General features: G+C 49.4%; 2 protein-coding genes across 3 annotated transcripts in view; one reads left to right on the forward strand and one right to left on the reverse strand.

Annotated features, from left to right (window-relative positions):
• Positions 1-3,068, forward strand: part of Shroom1 (shroom family member 1) — an 11,016-nt gene extending 7,948 nt beyond the window's left edge. Inside the window, exons 4-8 of one of the 2 annotated variants that reach the window (XM_031352333.1) lie at positions 838-1,041; positions 1,234-1,782; positions 1,875-2,013; positions 2,139-2,411; positions 2,524-3,068. In XM_031352333.1, the coding sequence (XP_031208193.1) occupies positions 838-1,041; positions 1,234-1,782; positions 1,875-2,013; positions 2,139-2,411; positions 2,524-2,856 (1,498 nt within the window). In that variant the 3' untranslated portion in view covers positions 2,857-3,068. The remainder of the gene's footprint in view (positions 1-837; positions 1,042-1,233; positions 1,783-1,874; positions 2,014-2,138; positions 2,412-2,523) is intronic. The other variant, XM_031352334.1, reaches the window with a different exon arrangement.
• Positions 3,069-13,844: 10,776 nt separating this feature from the next.
• Positions 13,845-16,707, reverse strand: Sowaha (sosondowah ankyrin repeat domain family member A). Its single transcript, XM_031351984.1, has one exon. It carries the CDS (start codon positions 16,334-16,336, stop codon positions 14,687-14,689), a length of 1,650 nt encoding a protein of 549 aa, XP_031207844.1. The 5' UTR covers positions 16,337-16,707; the 3' UTR covers positions 13,845-14,686.
• Positions 16,708-17,681: the final 974 nt, after the last annotated feature.

Below are 17,681 nucleotides of genomic sequence, written 5' to 3' on the forward strand. Positions count from 1 at the left end.
AACCAAAAAGAATGGGGACTTAAAGAAGAAATACTTATTTTGCCTCGTGGTTGAAGAAAGTGGAGTCCATCACGGCAGGAAGGCGTGCATTCAGGGAGTGTGAGGGTTCTGGTTACCCTCCATCTGGAAATACTCCTGCTGGTGCTCCGTGCTCGCTCTTTCTTTCTTTCTTTCGGTTTTTCGAGACAGGGTTTCTCTGTGTAGCCCTGGCTGTCCTGGAACTCACTCTGTAGACCAGGCTGGCCTCGAACTCAGAAATCCACCTGCCTCTGCCTCCCAAGTGCTGGGATTAAAGGTGTGCACCACCACTGCCCGGCTAAGCTCTCTTTCTTTTTCCACTTCTGTTCAGTCCTAGAACCCCAGTCCATGGGGACAGCTCTGCCCACATTCAGTCAGATTACAATCTCAGATACTCTCCTCACATATATACTTCTTTTTTTTAAAAGAACCATTTATTTATTTTATGTATATGAGTACACTGTAGCTGTCTTCAGACACACCAGAGGAGGGTGTCAGATCTCATTACAGATGGTTGTAAGCCACCATGTGGTTGCTGGGAATTGAACTCAAGATCTCTGGAAGAGCAGTCAGTGCTCCTAATCACTGAGCTATCTCTCCAGCCCCAACACATATCCATCTTCCCTCTTCAGTGACACCTCTCTGGAAACACCCTCACAGTCTGTCAGAGGTGTGTCTCCTAGGTAATTCCAAATCCATCCAAGTTGACAACGGTCTAATCAGTCTGAGACTTTTGACTGTCTTTCACAAACTGCGGGCTCCGCTGTTTGTCTGGTGCAATGGATGCAGTGGAAAGGGCCTCTTTCCTGGTCACTGTAGGCTCCCTGCCTCTAGGTTCTTGACTCAGAAGGAGGCTGCAGTGGTGTGTCCTGGAGCAGCCCCCCAAACCAAACCAGCTGGCTGTAGTCGGAGAATCTCAGTGTCTACTCTGGGCCCTTCCCTCCCTGACGATGACGTGTTCCTGAAAGAAGCCAAAACACCATCACTTCAAGATTCCTGTGCCCCCCAAGGGCTCCCGACCAGGTGAGTCCCCTCTTGTGTCCAAGCACAGAGAGACGCTCTCCTCACACATATACATCTAGAAAATGCCAGAGGGCTGGAAACTCTCTTGTAATGCCTAGGTGGTGGGGGTGGTGGCAAGCAGCCAAGCCCTTGAAAAGCCAGCTCTTGTCTGTACCAGAGCCTTTTCTGATTCAGTATCCCTTCCACTTCCAGCACCTCGTACCAGCAGTGTGAAAATGGCTTAAGCAAGGAAGCTGGTCAGATTGCAGTCTCAGCAGAGAGCCCCATCCATGAGGTTCCGGGGATCCCAGGAGCAGACAACTGTTGGCAAGGGGTGAATGGCTCTGTGGATATCTCCAGACCTACAAGCACTCCTGAGACTACAAATGATGACATCCCAACCTTTGACATCAACGGGACCCCTGACCCCTCTGCAGCTACAGAGAAAACCCTGCCCAAGCCTCCTTCAGTTGATGTCTTGAGACCTTCAGACTCTGAGACTCCAGGTCCCCCTCACCTCATTTCCCTGACTTGGGGCCAGCTTGGTTCCAAGCCTAGTTGGCCTAGCCGGCATTTTGAGAAGCTGGTTCAGGAGCTGGCCAGACTGGATCCCTCTTTGAGCCATACTCTTGCCGCCCAGCTGGGTCCAGAGCCACCTCTGGGGCTGCTGGATGGGCTTTTTCCTGCCGAAGAGATCCTGAGTGCGATGAGGCCAGCCCGTGAGGAGGCTGGAGAGAAGGCTGCCAGTGCATCGGAGGAAGGGTGAGCACTAAGAACAGGCACTAAGGACTCCTGATTCTGAGTATCTGCAGTCTAAGGCAGAAAAATTCAGACAACTTTGGCTTTGTCCTCAGGTTCTGCGAACGCCACCTCACCCAGGAGCTGCCTACTTCCCAGGAGGCATCAAGGTCTGAAAACTCTACCTCCGACCCTGTGCCTGACCAATCAAGTGGTCAGGGATTTCCAGAAGGAAACAGCGCCCAAGCCAAGAAAGTGAGTTGGGGTGGGGTGGGGTGGGGTGGGTAGGGGGATGGAAGCTGGGTGGGGCCGCGGCTTAGGGTCTGGTTGGAGAAATCCGGACTTGGCCCAGTTTTTGAATACCTGGACCCTCCCATCAGGTGGAACTAGCCCGCCTCCTCCAAAAGATGCTGCAGGATCTTCACGTTGAGCAAGAGCGGCTGCGTGGGACCGCCGCAGACTGGACCCAACACAACGGAGTTCTGGAGGCTGCAGTGAGCCAGGCCTGTACACCCCGGGAGCTGGAACGGTTCCGCCGATTCATGACTGATCTAGAGCGCGTGCTTGGCCTTCTGCTGCTGCTAGGCAGTCGCCTGGCCCGTGTAAACCTCGCCTTGGCTAGGGCGGGCTCACACAGCGATCCTGATGAGAGGGTAAAAGAGGTTGAGATTGGAGGGAGAGCAGGGTTTGGAGGGGTCTTCGTTTTACCGCCGGGATCTTCCCGGTAGCAACGGTGTTCATTGCGCCCTCTCCCGGTGGTTCCAGGCCTCTCTGCTGCAGCGACTCCTGCTTCTGCAACGACAGCAAGAGGACGCTAAGGAGCTGAAGGAGCACGTGGCTCGGCGGGAGCAAACCCTGCGTCAGGTGTTGGAGCGGGAGCTGCCCGCAGAGCATCTGCGCTCCTATTGTGTGCTGCTGGCCTCCAAGGCCAGGATCATGTCACAGCAGCGCAGCCTGGACGATCGAATCCGGTTCCTAAAGGACCAACTGGACACTATCTGGAGCGACCTCAGCCATCATCCCCTTTCTCCCAGACTGTCCTGGGCCCCAGGAATCCGTCCTCTAGAGAAACAACCTTTTCTTGCTACCCTTATCTAGTTACAGGTGGAAGAGGTGGGAACATTGTCCCAGGCTCACCCACAACTGGGGCCACTCTTTATAGAGAGCTTTCCCTTGAGGGAGTAGGGAGGAGTCAGACCAGGCCTTCCCAGGACACATCTTCCCACAATGTTCTCCTGTAACCTTATTCAAGTTTGTAATTATTTGGGAATTAATTTGTGGGTCTTAAAAACTGCAGTATTCAAAGCCTGGCCTGGTGGAGTAGCTGTAATCCCTGCTATATGCGAGGCTGAAATGGGAAGATTGCAAGGTCAGGGCCTATCTGGGCCACACAGGGAACTCAAAGCCAGCTTGGACAATTTAGGAGACTCTGCCTCAAAATAAGACATAAAATGAGGGCTGCAGGGGTGGGGGTGGTGTGTGTGGAGAGAAGGCCCAGTAGTTGAAACCACTTGCTGTTCTGCCAGAAGATCTGGGTTCCATTTCTGGCATTCAGGCTGTATGGCCTCACCCTTCTGTAACTCCAGTCCCAGGGGATCTGACACTCTCTGGTTTGCACACAAGTACTGCACAGACACACACGCAGGCCTAACACCCACAAGTAAACAAATAAATGTAAAAGTAACTTGAAGAGAGGGCTGCAGATAGAGCTGGGTGGTAGAGTGCTTGCTTGCCATGTGTGAGACCCTGGGTTCAATCCCTATTAGAACATCCACAAAAACAAAGCTTGAGGAAGGATCATAAACCCTGCATGCATGTGATGGCAAGTCCCTCTGTCAGAGTCGGTGGGAGGCAGAGGGGTCGAGAAAGGAGAACACTGCTGCTTAAGGTGTAAACAAGCATTGTATTTTATTTTCTATGAATTCTCTAAGAGTAACATGCATTGCATGCACACGACAAGGGAAAGTGTGTGTGTGTGTGTGTGTGTGTGTGTCTCCTTGACAAACTCCAGCAGCAGTCCAGGCTGACTAGAATGGAAGAGGGACTTGGTAGACTTGGGCCAGTCTACCCAGCAACGTCTGGGGAGACTGGAGAACCAGGTTTGAAAGCAGGAGGGGCTGAGGGTCATTCCACTGCCCCATCACCACCACAGCAATTGATAACTGCCCTGGTAACTGGATCACCACCACAAAAGTTTAGGTCTTGGGTCAGTAAGGTGTCTCAGCTGGCAAAAGAATTTGCTATATAAGTCTGATAACTTGAGTTCAAACCCCAGATTCCACAGAAGAGAACCAACTCTCAGAAGTTGTCTTTTTTTTAAAATTTATTTATTCTTTTTTGTTTGTTTGTTTGTTTGTTTGAGAAAGGGTTTCTCTGTATAGCTCTGGCTGTCCTGGAACTCACTCTGTAGACCAGGCTGGCCTCGAACTCAGAAATCCACCTGTCTTTATCACCCAAGTGCTGGGATTAAAGGCATGTGCCACCACTGCCTGGCTATTTATTCTTTTATGTGTAAGTATACATAAAAGATACACCAGAAGAGGGCATCAGATCCCATTACAGATTACAGATGGTTGTGAGCCACCATGTGGTTGCTGGGAATTGAACACAGGACCTTTGGAAGAGTAGTCAGTGCTCTTAACCGCTGAGCCATCTCTCCAGCCCCCAGAAGTTGTCTTTTGATCCAACATGAATGCTATGGCATTCACATATCCATACACAAGCACATGGTTTTGTCACCAACTAACTATGCCTCCTCCTAAATAAATAAGTAAATAAATAAATAAATAAATAAATAAATAAATAAATGTAGAGTCTGTCATCATAGCACTTGCCAGGAGGAGATGGGAAGTTTTTCTTGAGAACCATGAGTTACAGAGCAACCTAGCACCTTATTGCGACACACACACACACACACACACACACACACACACACACTTCAACACTCAGAATTGAGCTTATCCAGCTGTTGGTGGGAGACAAGCTCTGAATCAACCAAACAAGAAGGGAGCAGAGGGAAGGAGTTGAAAGTGAGGCCTGAAGTCCCAGAAAGGCAATGAGGGCTTGTACTCTATTTGGAAAAGACTGACCCTGAGGTGGTATGTGATGGTCCAAAACCACAGGACAAACTGGTCTCCTTTCGTACAGCGGCCCCACATACAGGCAACCAGCTTTGCAAATTAACATGAGACTGGCTTCAGTATCTCAGCTGCAAACAGCATGGCTAAGAATATTTTCTCGAAAAAAGCTCAGGGTATTTTTGGAAGTTGGGCACATTAAAAGGCATGCGCGTGTGTGTGTATTTAGAGCAGACCTCAAAGCGAGAAATCTCTGCTTCTGGGCTTGTTTTCTGATGTGTATTGTCACTAAGTGCAAATGGCTGGGAATTGTAAATGGCTGCATTCATACTAAAAGCTCAGTTGCAACAGTCGGCCTATTGAGCACAGAACAATGTTCTCATTGTGGTATTTTATAAAAAGCATATGGGGTTCCTACTGAGGCCATTTCGGGTTCTAACGTTATGCTTTCCTTTTGTTGCTTTGAACCCTGTGGGCAGGGTCTGTGCACTAAGGTCTCTTGGAGGGAGCCTTCTGCATGGAAGCTGCTGGTCTCTGCCTGTTGCCCTACGCAATTCCCATTGCATGCTTCTATTATGATATTCTTAGAAACACACCTAACACTGTCCATTCAGCCAATGGAAAGTGTGTATTTCAAAGAACTTCTAGCTTATGGGTGGGGATAGGGACGACTGCCATCTTCCTGCTAGAACAAACCTTGGTTCTGCGCCGGGTTTTTCGAAGGGGAAATAAGGAGATTTTGGTGCTCAACCCTGACAGTTTTTCAGAGCCACAGTTCCAGAGCTGATTCTTGTGTCCAGTCTGATCTTGTCTCCCTCTTGCCTCAGTTTCTATCCTGTCCAATCGGTGGTTTCTTTTGAGGGCACTCAGGAATTCACATCAGAGCATCCCAGACTTCAAGATTTTGGAGGTCCCTGAAACCTGATGGGTTGGCCCTGCAGCACGCTGCCAGCAGATGGCGCTGTTCCCTTATCATGGAAGTTTCCACCCACACAGTGGCCACCGGCAGCCTGGGGAACTCGCCTAAGCTCCAGGCTAAGCCACCAGGACTTGGCCGGGTTCTGATGGGCAATGTCCCTGTTGGGCTTGAAAGCTAGAACTGAGTCTTTTGCTTCTGTCTGAAAGAAATTTTAGCTAGCTAAGAAGGAGAAGGCTAGCTTGCCTTTCACTGCCACCTGGCCTACGCTGGAAAATTGTAGACCAAATGAGATGGGCCGAGGAGGAAAGTTGGGAATGTGGACCCAGAGTATGCATCCAGGAATGTATCTGTCCGCCGCCTCCGCAGCTTGAGCAGTGATTCGGTGTCGCTCACGCCCTCGGCTGCTGGAGGCGGTGCCCTGGGTCTTGCTGGATGTTTGACTTGGGCTGCTGTTGCTGGGCAACAGGCATCACCACGGCCTCCTGCTCATCCCACCCCCGCTGTTCCTCCTCCTCCTAATTTAATTGGTGTACTTTTTACTTTAATACTGTAAATTGGAAATGGAATGGGGAAGCTGTGTTCTTCGGCACCGCAAGCTGTCGAGAACATTCTGTTCGTTACAAAATGTACCTCAGCCAGTAACTAGTGGAAACTCTGGGTCCTCACTGATACCGATGGAGGCGCTGGCCATTAAGATGGCAGAGGCTCCCAGGGAAGGTTAGGGCAAATGCTCTGTACCCAGAAGAGGTGAATGGTGGAACGAGAAGGAGTACACTTGCTGTGAAGAAATCCTCTTAAGATCCCTAGTGTTACTGTCACAGCCCGGCCACTGCTTAGGGGGGCCACTGACCGTTAGCTTTGGTATTTAAATCACCCTTCATTTCCCATGGAGAGTATTTCTTTTTCCTCTGAGGGAGAGGGGTGGATTAAGAGATCTTCTTTCTCTCCCCATCCCATGCCCTGCTCAATGCTTTCTCTTCTTTGCCTACATCTTCCCCTTCTACTTCCCCTCCTCCCTGAATCCTTCCTTTCCTCTTTCCTTCAGAACTGCTGCTGCTGCTGCTGCTTCTCCTTCTCCTTCTCCTTCTCCTTCTCCTTCTCCTCCTTCTTCTCCTTCTCCTTCTCCTTCTCCTCCTCCTCCTCCTCCTCTTCCTCCTCCTCCTCCTCCTCCCTCCTCTTCCTCCTCCTCCCCCTTCTCCTCCCCCTCCTCCTCTTCTTCTTTTAGATTTATGTTTACTAGTTTGTCTACATGTATATCTACGTGACGCCTGCGTGAAGAAGCCAGATCCCCTGAATCTGGAGTTACAGATGGTTGTGAAGTACCATGTGGATGCTGGGAACGGAACCCAGGTCCTCTGCAAGAGCAAGCAGGGCTCTTAACCACTGAGCCACTTCTCCAGCCCCAGAGAGCACCTTTATAAAGATTGACAGGTGAGCAGTGGTGGCACACGCCTTTAATCCCAGCACTTGGGAGGCAGAGGCAGGCAGATTTCTGAGTTTGAGGCCAGCCTGGTCTACAAAGTGAGTTCCAGGACAGCCAGGGCTACACAGAGAAACCCTGTCTCGAAAAAACCAAAATAAAAAATAAAAATAAAAAATAAAAAATAAAAAAACCTGGGACTGGAGAGATGGCTCAGCAGTTAAGAGCACTGACTGCTCTTCCGAAGGTCCTGAGTTCAAATCCCACAACCACATGGCGGCTCATAATCATCCGTAAAGAGATCTGACGCCCCCTTCTGGGGTGTCTGAAGACAGCTACAGTATATTACATATAATAAATAAATAAAGATTGACAGTGCTTTCAGCTCACTTGGCGGCAGTTTAGGTGGAGAAGGTAAGAGTAGTAGAGGGATGTGAGCTAAGAAAGACAGTGTTCACTTGGGAGGCAGAGTCAAGACGATATTTGTGAGTTCGAGGCCAGCCTGGTCTACAGAGTAAGAGAAACCCTGTCTTGAAAAACAAAACAAAAATAGAAACAAAAACAAAAAAAGAAATACTTCTGCCTCTACTTTCTGAGTGCAGGGATTGAAAGACAGGTACCAACATTTCATCTGGGTATGAGTGAGTGTGTGTGTGTGTGTGTGTGTGTGTGTGTGTGTGTGTGTGTGAAGCCACCCACTCATCTTTTATATCGGGTTGTCATCTTTCTTTGGTCTATTTGGTCCCCTCCCTCTTGGTCTCGTGCTTGGGATCAATTCTTTCTGGCCTGTTATGATTTTAAACATTGACTTGAACCACAAAGTGAATCTTTATCCTGGTGACTCAAATAAAAGTGTAATTTTTACCTGCGGGGGTGGGGAGAAAGACAGGCACCATCAAGTCTGCCTTAGATTTAAATATGTATATATGCATGTGTCTATTTAAATATTAAATATGTAAATATATGGGGAGAGAGACAGAGACAGAGACAAAAGGAGACCAGAGACCAGGGGAGCACATAGCTAAAATAGCAAGGTTAGAACAAGAGTGAGAAGCTAGGGGAGGGAAACCCATGAGCTGGAGAAGTTTAAGGTAAGAGGCAGGTGAGAAGGGCCAGGATGCCAGCTCCGACTCTGTAACAGGTCCTTGTAATACTGAGAGAGCCTGGAGGCCATCATATGTGTTAATATGACAGTAGGCACCACAGATAGCCACCTCTGCTTTCTACCAGTGATAAGGGGACTGGCTCCTTTGGTATTCCTGAGGAATGCTGACTTTTGTCTAGTCAACAGAATTTAGACCTGACAATGAGACTTTGTCTCAAAAAAATATAGAGAGAGATAGATAGATAGATAGATAGATAGATAGATAGATACACAATTTTATGTATATGAGTGCTTTGCCTGCAGATTTCAGAAGAGGCTGTCAGATCCCTTGGAACTGGAGTCCCAAATGGAATGGCACTAGAAGCTGCCGTATCCACGTTGGGAATAGAACCCAGGTCGTCTGGAGAATCAGCCAGTGCTCTTACCTGCTGAGCCACTGCTCCAGCCCTGCTGATCCTATTCTAATTGCTACCATACAAAGGTGTGTTAACTTCCGTTTACTGGAAAATCATTTTTCCTAATAGAATGAGGTGTATTTCTTTGCAAACACAAATATAGTTTTAAAAAATTATGTAAAGCAACTCCTGGAAGCAACTCACCACCCGCCCCCCTCCCCCCTCACCCACTCACCCACCTGCTATACCACTCAGGTTGCAGATCTCCAAGAGTCCTAACTATTCACTTGGTGTGGCCCCTCCTCCCACAGTCTGCAGGAGCAGGATGGGAGCCGCCAGTCTTACATCCCACAGAGGAAGGAGATGGAGTGTGGAGAATAGCCCAGAGTCACTGTTGTGGTATCTGTCCATGTGATAAAAGCAAAGCAAGGGAGTGAGGCTTTAAAGAAACCGGCAGTTCCAGGACGCAGTCCATCCGGGCAGAGAATTCAAGGCCACTGGAGGTTGGAGCAGCTGATCACACCAAGTCCAAGCAGGAAGCAGAGAGAGATGGATGCAAGCATGTTGCTGCTCAGCTTCCTTTCTGTTTTACTCAGTCCAGGATTCCCTGCCCAGGGTGTGGTCCCACCCAAGATCAAGTAATATAATCAAGGTAATCCCCAGAGGCCCATCTCTCTAGATAATGTCAGATTCAGGTTGCCAACACTGACCCTCACAGTCAATGGGTCTAGGGATGATACGATGCCTCTCTGCCACTCAGTAGAAGTGAGCCTGACATGTTTCTTCTGACCTTTGCAATCTTTCAGCTTCCTGACTTAAAATCTAGACATTAGGTTGTGAGCCACCATGTTATTACCGGGAATTGAACTCAAGACCTCTGTAAGAGCAGTCAGTGCCCTTGATCCCCAAGCCATCTCTCCAGCCCATTTAGTTGTTTTTGAAGCATCGTCTAGACATGTAACTCAGGCTGGTCTCAATTTCTAAAACTGCCTGTCTCAGCCTTCCACACTCCAGCTTTCTTGGCATGCCCCCTAAGATGCTGTTTTCTTAAGACACAATCAATCCCTTCGAGAAAGAGCTATTAGAAGGTAGGCAGTGGTGGCGCATGCCTTTAATCCCAGCACTTGGGAGGCAGAGGCAGGCAGATTTCTGAGTTGCAGGCCAGCCTGGTCTACAAAGTGAGTTCCAGGACAGCAAGGGCTATACAGAGAAACTGTGTCTCAAAAAAAAACAAAAAAACAAAAAAACAAAAAAACAAAAACAAAAACAAAATCTAGACATTAGTGGGCCAGGGACACAATTCAGTACTAGAGCTTGGCAGGCAAGTTCGAAGATCAGAGTTCAGTCCCCAAAACCAATATTAATGCCAGATGGGCGTGGTGGCCCACTTGTAATTCTAGCCTCAGAAGGCAGAGACCGGGGATCCCTAGAGCAAGCTGGCTAGGGAGACTAATTGTATCCTTGAATCCTAGGTTGACTGAGAGTCCCTGCCTCACTGCAGAAGGTGGAAGAGTGATTGGGAATTATTTCAGCCATCAACCTTAAACCTCCACATGCATTTGTACCCACCCATGTGTACCCCCCCATATGTGCCTATGCACATGCACACGAACACACACACACACACACACATGGGGTGGGTGAGGAAAGCATCCAGATACTAACAATCTATGCCATACACAAGGCTTGCTAATAACTTTGGCATATTCAAACCGTGCCTGGAACATACTTAACAAACACAGCTTGCAGATTTCGTTACCCGTGCCCCGAATCTTCATTAGGCAAGAGAGGCTTGTTCTAGAATAAGCCCCACCTCCATCAAAGGTGATGTGAAGCACTTCAAGTGTGCTGTAGCTGTGACTCACACATATCTGCATCAACAATTAACCTGTCTTCCATTAAAAGAACTCACTCTCCTCCTGGGACAGCCTTTACCACCTTAACTGCCTTAACAGTTAAATTTTCTATTACATTTATTTATTTATTTACATTCACCTGGGTGTATTTCATGGTGTGTGTGTGTGTGTGTGTGTGTGTGTGTGTGTGTGTGTGTGCTTACTTGTGTGTAAGTGCAAATGTATGGTGCCCGTGAATGCCCACATGTGTAGTCTCCAGAAGACAACCTCGGGTGCCTTTCCTCAGACATTGTCCACTTGGATTTTTTAATTTGTTTCTTCTGTGGATTTTTGTTCTGTTTTGTTTTGAGCAGGATTGCTCAGTAGCCTGGATCTCACTAAGTAGGCTAGGCTGACTGGGTCCAGGGAACCCTCTGTGCCTGCTTTGCCAGCACTGAGATTACAAGAACATGCCACCACACCTTGTTTTTATATCACGGCCACCATCATCACCACCACCATCATCATCAATTTATTTATGTGCGTGGATACCACTTGAGTGCCTGGTGCCCTGGCAACTCAGAAAGGATGCCTGACCTCCTGAACTGAAGTTCAGAGGTTGGGAGCCACCATGCTCCACCATGCTCCACCATGCTCCACCATGCTCCACCATGCTCCACCATGCTCCACCATGCTAAGAGCAAAATGCCAGTCCTCTAGAAGAGCAGCCAGTGGCCTTAACTGCCCCCCAACCCACTTCTCCAGCCCCATACCAGGTTTTTTTGTTTATTTGGTTGGTTGGTTGGTTGGTTGGTTGGTTGGTTGGTTGGTTGGTTGGTTGGTTTTTTGAGACAGGGTCTTTCTATGTAGCTAGCCCTGGCTGTCCTGAAACTCACTGAGTAGCCTTGAACTCACAGAGACCCACCTGTTTCTGCCTCCCAAGTTCTAGGATTAAAGGCAGGTACCACTACCCCTGACCACGTGGATTTTTTTCTTTTTTCTTTTCTTTTCTTTTTTTGGAGACAGGGTTTCTCTGTGTAGCCCTGGCTGTCCTGGTACTCACTCTGTAGACCAGGCTGGCCTTGAACTCAGAAATCCACCTGCCTCTGCCTCTCAAGTGCTGGGATTATAGGTGTATGCCACCACCGCCCGGCAGATTTTTTTTTTTAAATGTGGATTTTTAGGATCTAATTTAGGTTCATGAGTTTATGAAGCAAGCACTTTGCTTGCTTCATAACTCACTTCTCTCTCTCTCTCTCTCTCTCTCTCTCTCTCTCTCTCTCTCTCTCTCTCTCTCTCTCTCTCTCTCTCTCTCTCTCTCTCTCTCTCTCTCTCTCTCTCTTGCTCCCTGGTCATCAATATAGGGTTCTTCCCACACGCTGTCATTCTCACTGACTTCCCACACAGTTCCAACACAGTCTTGACCTTCGGGGGAACAACAATGGTTCCTAACACCCAAGCTGTGGGGTTACTGATTCTTAACTCTTAGCCAATGGCTCATGTCACCAGGAGGTTTTCAGGGTACTGGGGAAATATGAAGACTCCTCTGACAGCTGAAATAGCTCTCCTGGGAGGTAAGCTCTCTGAGATTGCTGGTTCTCTTTACGGCTCCTTAGCTGGGGTCTTGTCTCTCAAGTCAAGGCAGGTCATGTCTTCCCCTGGGACCTTTGCCACCCCTTGTCAGTCAGGCTTTTCCTTCACTAGAGAAAACCTCTAATGTTTCATTCTGTCTCCTGGAGCTTGAGCTGCACCAAATTGCAGTGATTATTGGCTCTCCACAGTTTTATTCTGCAGAGGCAGAAGATTTAATTTGCATTTTAAAATAATTTATGCCGTCTAGCTGGAGTTCCTGGCAGGGGAAGTAGAAAGAGTGGGATCAGGGCTTACATTTATCTGTGGTTCATGGCTATAATGCCTATATGATTGATTCATTTCCTTTGCAAAGAAATCTGAACTCTTTGAATATAGAATGCTTGAAAGGGGCCGTGGAAATATAAAGAGGACATTCCATAGATAAAACAGGAGCAGGTTGTAGCTAGTGGGTGATTTTGTCCGATATGGGAGACACCCTGGATTCACTCTCTAGCCCTGGGGGTGGGGGGAAGGGAAGCAGCATGATGGTCCAGCAGGTACAGCACTTGCCTAGCATGGCTGACAATCTACATTCAGTGCTGGATCTCACAGTGAAGGAGAGAATCGACTCCTGAAATTGTCTCCTGACCTCTGCATATGCTCCATGGCACATGCAGACCCACACTCTCTCCGTCTCACACAGAACAAGATGTTATTGTTATCATTATCTTAATGATTTATTTTTATTTGTGTATATGGGTGTATGTCTACGTAGAGGTATCGAGTCCAGAGCTAAAGGAGTCTGTGAACAGACTGATGTGGGTCCTGGGAACCAAACTGGGATCCATTGCAAGAGCTTTTAACATTAGATGCTTCTAACTGCTGAGCCATCTCTCCAGCCCCAATAATAACATTACATTCAATAAGGAAAGCCAGAGAAGGGCACACCACACAAGCAAAATGAAAACAGAAACGTTAGTTTATTGTTTAAATCATTCCATAATTGACTGTTGGGATGCCTTTAATGATTTCAAAGGTCTCACTGACATAGATAGGAAAGGAAGCCATACTCCATGTGCCACAAAAACTATTCAGCATGACTGATGACATGCAAACATAATTTTCAAAAACAATAATATCATGATTTCATACAAAAAGTTGACTGAGCAAATAGATTTCACATCTTTATAGGTGGGGGGTACTTTTACAATTCTACTATGCCCACCAGGACCTCTTGGCCCATAAGCCTGCTCCATTCATAAGAAGGAACAAAGGTGCAGAAGTTAAATTAATCATTCTAGGTCACTGCTCCACATTTACTATTTCAAGTGGTTTTTGAAAAAAATGAATGTTACATAATTATTTATTCAGAACTTTCATATTAAAAAAGTAGCAATCACTTCAGTTTCTATTAATAAGTTCTTTTTTCTGGTATAATAACTTTTTGTTTGTTTGTTTGACTAGTCACCCATTGCACTGAAAACTATGGATTCAGAATTCACAATTAAGTCACAATTTAAAAAAATTAAAATGGCATGCCAAATCAAAGTAGCCACCAGTTAGTGCTGAACACAAATATGTTCCAGAGTAGATTAAAATTATTTACCAAAATGTGTCTTTCTCTCTGTGTTAAATCACTTTTACTCTCAAGATGCACTTCTCTTTGTTCGTTTTTTGCTCATTTTGAGTTTTTTTTTTTTCTGGTGTGGGCTGTGTGTGTGGGGGGGGAGTTGTTTGCTTTGTTTTGAGACAGAGTTTCTCTCTGTGTAGCCCTGGCTGGCCTAGAACATGCTCTGTAGACCAGGTTGGTCTTGAACTCACAGAGATCTGACTGTCTCTGCCTCCCAAGTGCTAGGATTAACGGTATGGGCCATGAGCCCAATCATACCCTTGTTTCTCAATATTTGACATTCACAGTATAATTGGAATTAATTACATTCATTAGGCTCACAATAGTTACTCCACGTTCAAGACTCCAGACTCTCTGCTGCCTACAATGAGGTAGATAAGCTTGGGTGTTGTTAGCTTAGGACTAATTTCTTTTAGACGCAACCATCTCTTTTTAAAAGATAGATTTCCAAAATAGTTAGCAAAAAACTGAAAATGTCTTACTACTTTGCCTAAAAACGGGAAAAAATAGAATTTCAAAAGGTATTATCAAAGTTACTGTACCTCATTTTAATTTAAAAACAGAATAAAAGCATCAAATTACAAAGCCACTACAGATCTTAAAGTCACCCTCTTTGAACATCTAGAGAGCCACCTTCTACTTCTGATATGGTAATGTGTCCACCCAGAGGCCTCTGGTTAACACCTCCAGGGGCCAGACCAGCTGCTGCCCCTTAACCTTTGGCCCTAAACTTCAAGTCTCCTCCCAAGATCAGGTATGACTGCTTGGATCATCACCCGAAGAACAAGAATCCCAGTCTCCGTAGGCTCGTCAAATTTCAACCAGAAGGTGGAGGCCCATCTGGTTACAGCAGGCTGCAATAAGCTAAAACTGGAAGTGAGACAGGCTGCAGATGTTGGGCCTGTCTTGGACAGGCTTAGATGGCATGCCACAGGCCCTGGGAGGACAACCAAGGCCTTGGTAGCTCCAAGCCATTCAGTTTGGAGGGGGCAGACTGGGCACTAAACCAGCTAAAGGTCCTGTAGTGGGTCGACGAGAGAGTTCAGTGAAGGATGGCAGGCCACCACGGATCTTGGTCTTTTTTCGGGGAGCCATGGGCGAGGCACCCAAGAACTTGCTGAAGGAGCTTGACTTCTTCAAGCCTCGGGCCAGGTCCTGGAGCATCAAGTCATCGGCCAGGACGCCCAGAAACGCGCTAGTGGTGGAGCTGAGGATGGTGGCGGCCACCTGCACGGGGTGCCGAGACACAAGGCTCCCACTGCCACCACTGGCCGCATCCGGCTCCGTGGTAGATCGCAGGCCAGGGTCCCCCAGTAAACGCCGCAGCGCGTAGGAGGAGCCAGGCCGAAGGTACTGGTAGGCACGCCGGCCGCTGTGGTCACGGACGTGCACTTGGGCGCCCAAGCGCACCACTAGCAGCACCGCGGCATCCTCATGGCTGTGCAGAGCCGCCAGGTGCAGCGGCGTGTAGCCACCGTGCGAGCGCGCGTTCACGTCCACGGGCGCGCCCCCACGCCGCGCCACCTCCACCAGCTGTAAAGCCATCTCCCGGTCGCCGCTCTTAGCCGCCCAGTGTAAGGCGGTGAAGCCGGACATGAAGTCGCGCTTGGCAGCTAGGCCGCGGTCCCGCAAGAGCAGCCCATGCAGCTGGTGGCTCCAACGGCCGCTGGCCGTGCGCACCAGCCATTCGTGCTCCGTGGGCTCCAGGGGCACCGCGGGTGGCGGCGGCGGCGCGACGGGCACCTCCTCCGTGTCCGGGCTCAGCAGGCGTGGGCCGGCGCGGGACAAGCGCCTGAGATGCGGGGAGCGGCCGGGTCCCAGGTGGAGTCCCAGACCCGACTCCTCTACCGAGAGCCGCCGCAGGAGCATCGGGGAGCCCCGCGGGCTCGGCTCCTCCGAGCGCTGCCGACGCAGGCCCTGCTCCTCCGCGCGGATCCGCAGCGCTGCGGGGCCGGGGACCACGCAGCGCACCGGCAGCATGCAGGGCTTCTGCAGTGGCACTTGCGCCGTGGGAGGTGCAGGCTCCGGGCCTGGCGACTCTGTGATCGGAAGGGCCAGCCCCGACGGCACGCTGGCCGGTCGGGCTAGCTCCGAGGACCGAGGTAGCTCCGGATCCTCGGGTCCCCCGAGCTGTGGCTCTGAGCCTGATGGAGCCTCAACCTGGGCGACTCCCGAGGGTGGGGTCTCAGGGGTGTGCTGTAGCTCGGACGGTGCGGACGAGTCCTCCTCCGGCGGTTTTCCTGCGGGCTGTGGGGAGTGGGGAGACCCGGGGGCACAGTTGTCCTCCGCTGGGACAGCAGCACACTCGGCCAGCGCGGCTGGCACCCCAGGGCTGGAGGGGAGTGGGGCCTCGGGTCCTTCCGGCGGTCGCGGCTTCTTTCTCAGCACCACGAACTTGACCCCGTCCAGCTCCTTCACCACCGCCACGTTGTTAACGAACCGCTTGAAGCGGTCCCTACGGGCCGCGCGGCCCCGTGGGTCCCCAGCGTCCAGCAGCGGCTTGAAGCGGCTCAGCAGCTCGGAGTTGCGCACCTGCCCGCCGTGCTCCCGCAGGAAGCCCAGCACCGCCGCCTGGCTCACCCCTGCGGCGGCGGCGGCAGCAGCGGCGGCGGCTGCCAGGGCCATGCTCGGTCCCTGCGACTCCGGGGTCGCCCCAGCCGCCCAGCCGGGCTCACCTGGAGCTCCGATCACCGAAACTGGACTGCAGTCACGCCTTCGCCGCCTTGCTGGGAAGTCTCCGGGCGGAGGGCACCTGGGACTCCTACCCTCCGCCTGCGCAGGGCCCGGCCCCCAGATTGGTGGGTAAATTGCAGCTGAGAGGTCCTGTCCAATGGGCGCCGGGCTCCATGCCCCTGAGCGGTGCTCGGCTTACAGGTGACAGCCGCCACTGGAGGTGCAGAGGGAATGGGAAAGCGGAACCTCTCTGCACTGCCCCCACCCCAGCCCCGGAATTAAAGGCGCAGCGTCACTCTTCAGCTCGGCTCCCGGTTGCTAAGTGGGTGTGTTCTCTGGGGGATGTTGCAGTGGATGGGCGAGGCGTGGATATTTATTACCTTCGGCACTATTTACCACAAAATAAAAGCAATATTTTACATATATATGTCCTTGCACGACATATATTGCATCAATACTTCTCCAATGTCTGATGCTTTTCATACAGAAAAAAAAAACAGATTCACAAAATTCGTAGCAAGAGCAGTTCACTGTGTGGTATTGAGTGCAGGGCACTAGAGGCTTACAAGAGGTTTAGGAAGCAGTTTTCTCATGATAAGATAATACTTTTTAAAATGTGAAGCTTTGGAATCTATGTTTCTTATTATTCGTTGACTTTTTCTCTGTCTGTCTCTCTGCCTCTGTCTCTGTCTCTCTGACTCTCTCTGTCTCTCTGTCTCTGTCTCTGTCTCTGTCTCTCTCTCTCTCTGTGTGTGTGTGTGTGTGTGTGTGTGTGTGTGTGTGTGTGTGTTGAAGGTCAGAAGATAATGACACATTGATTTGTCTTTCTATCATCACATGGGCTCTGGAGTGAAAATTCACTTCATCTGGTTTGGTGGCAGGCACCTTTACTCACTGAACCATTCCAAAAATACCCCCTTTATTTTTGTCTCTCTATGAAGTTCAAGTGGGTCTGGAACTTGTGATGCCACTGCCTCAGTCCTGAGTGCTAGGATTAGAGGTGTGTGCCACCATACTTGCCCAAAATAACCCATTTCATATAGGATTTCAGGGATAAACCCAGAGGAAAAGGCAAAGAAGGAAAAATATCAGCAGAAATGACCATTAACATGTTGACATACTTTCTTCCACTAGGAAGCCATGTGTCTGTTATACTTTAAAATTAAAATAAAGCAAAATAGAAACTACGCTGAGGTGTTAAGTATGGAACCCAGGGCTTTACAAATGCCAGGCTACAGCACCACACCACCAGCCCATGCTGCTTCTAAAACTTCAGTTATTTCACAAATATTTATTG

The sequence above is a fragment of the Mastomys coucha genome, unplaced genomic scaffold (assembly GCF_008632895.1).
Source record: "Mastomys coucha isolate ucsf_1 unplaced genomic scaffold, UCSF_Mcou_1 pScaffold5, whole genome shotgun sequence".
Classification (NCBI taxonomy): Eukaryota; Metazoa; Chordata; class Mammalia; order Rodentia; family Muridae; genus Mastomys; species Mastomys coucha.

What these genes read in the sequence shown, in the direction of transcription:
- Sowaha (XM_031351984.1), bottom strand. Translation starts at nt 16,336, where the DNA reads ATGGCCCTGGCAGCCGCCGCCGCTGCTGCCGCCGCCGCCGCAGGGGTG.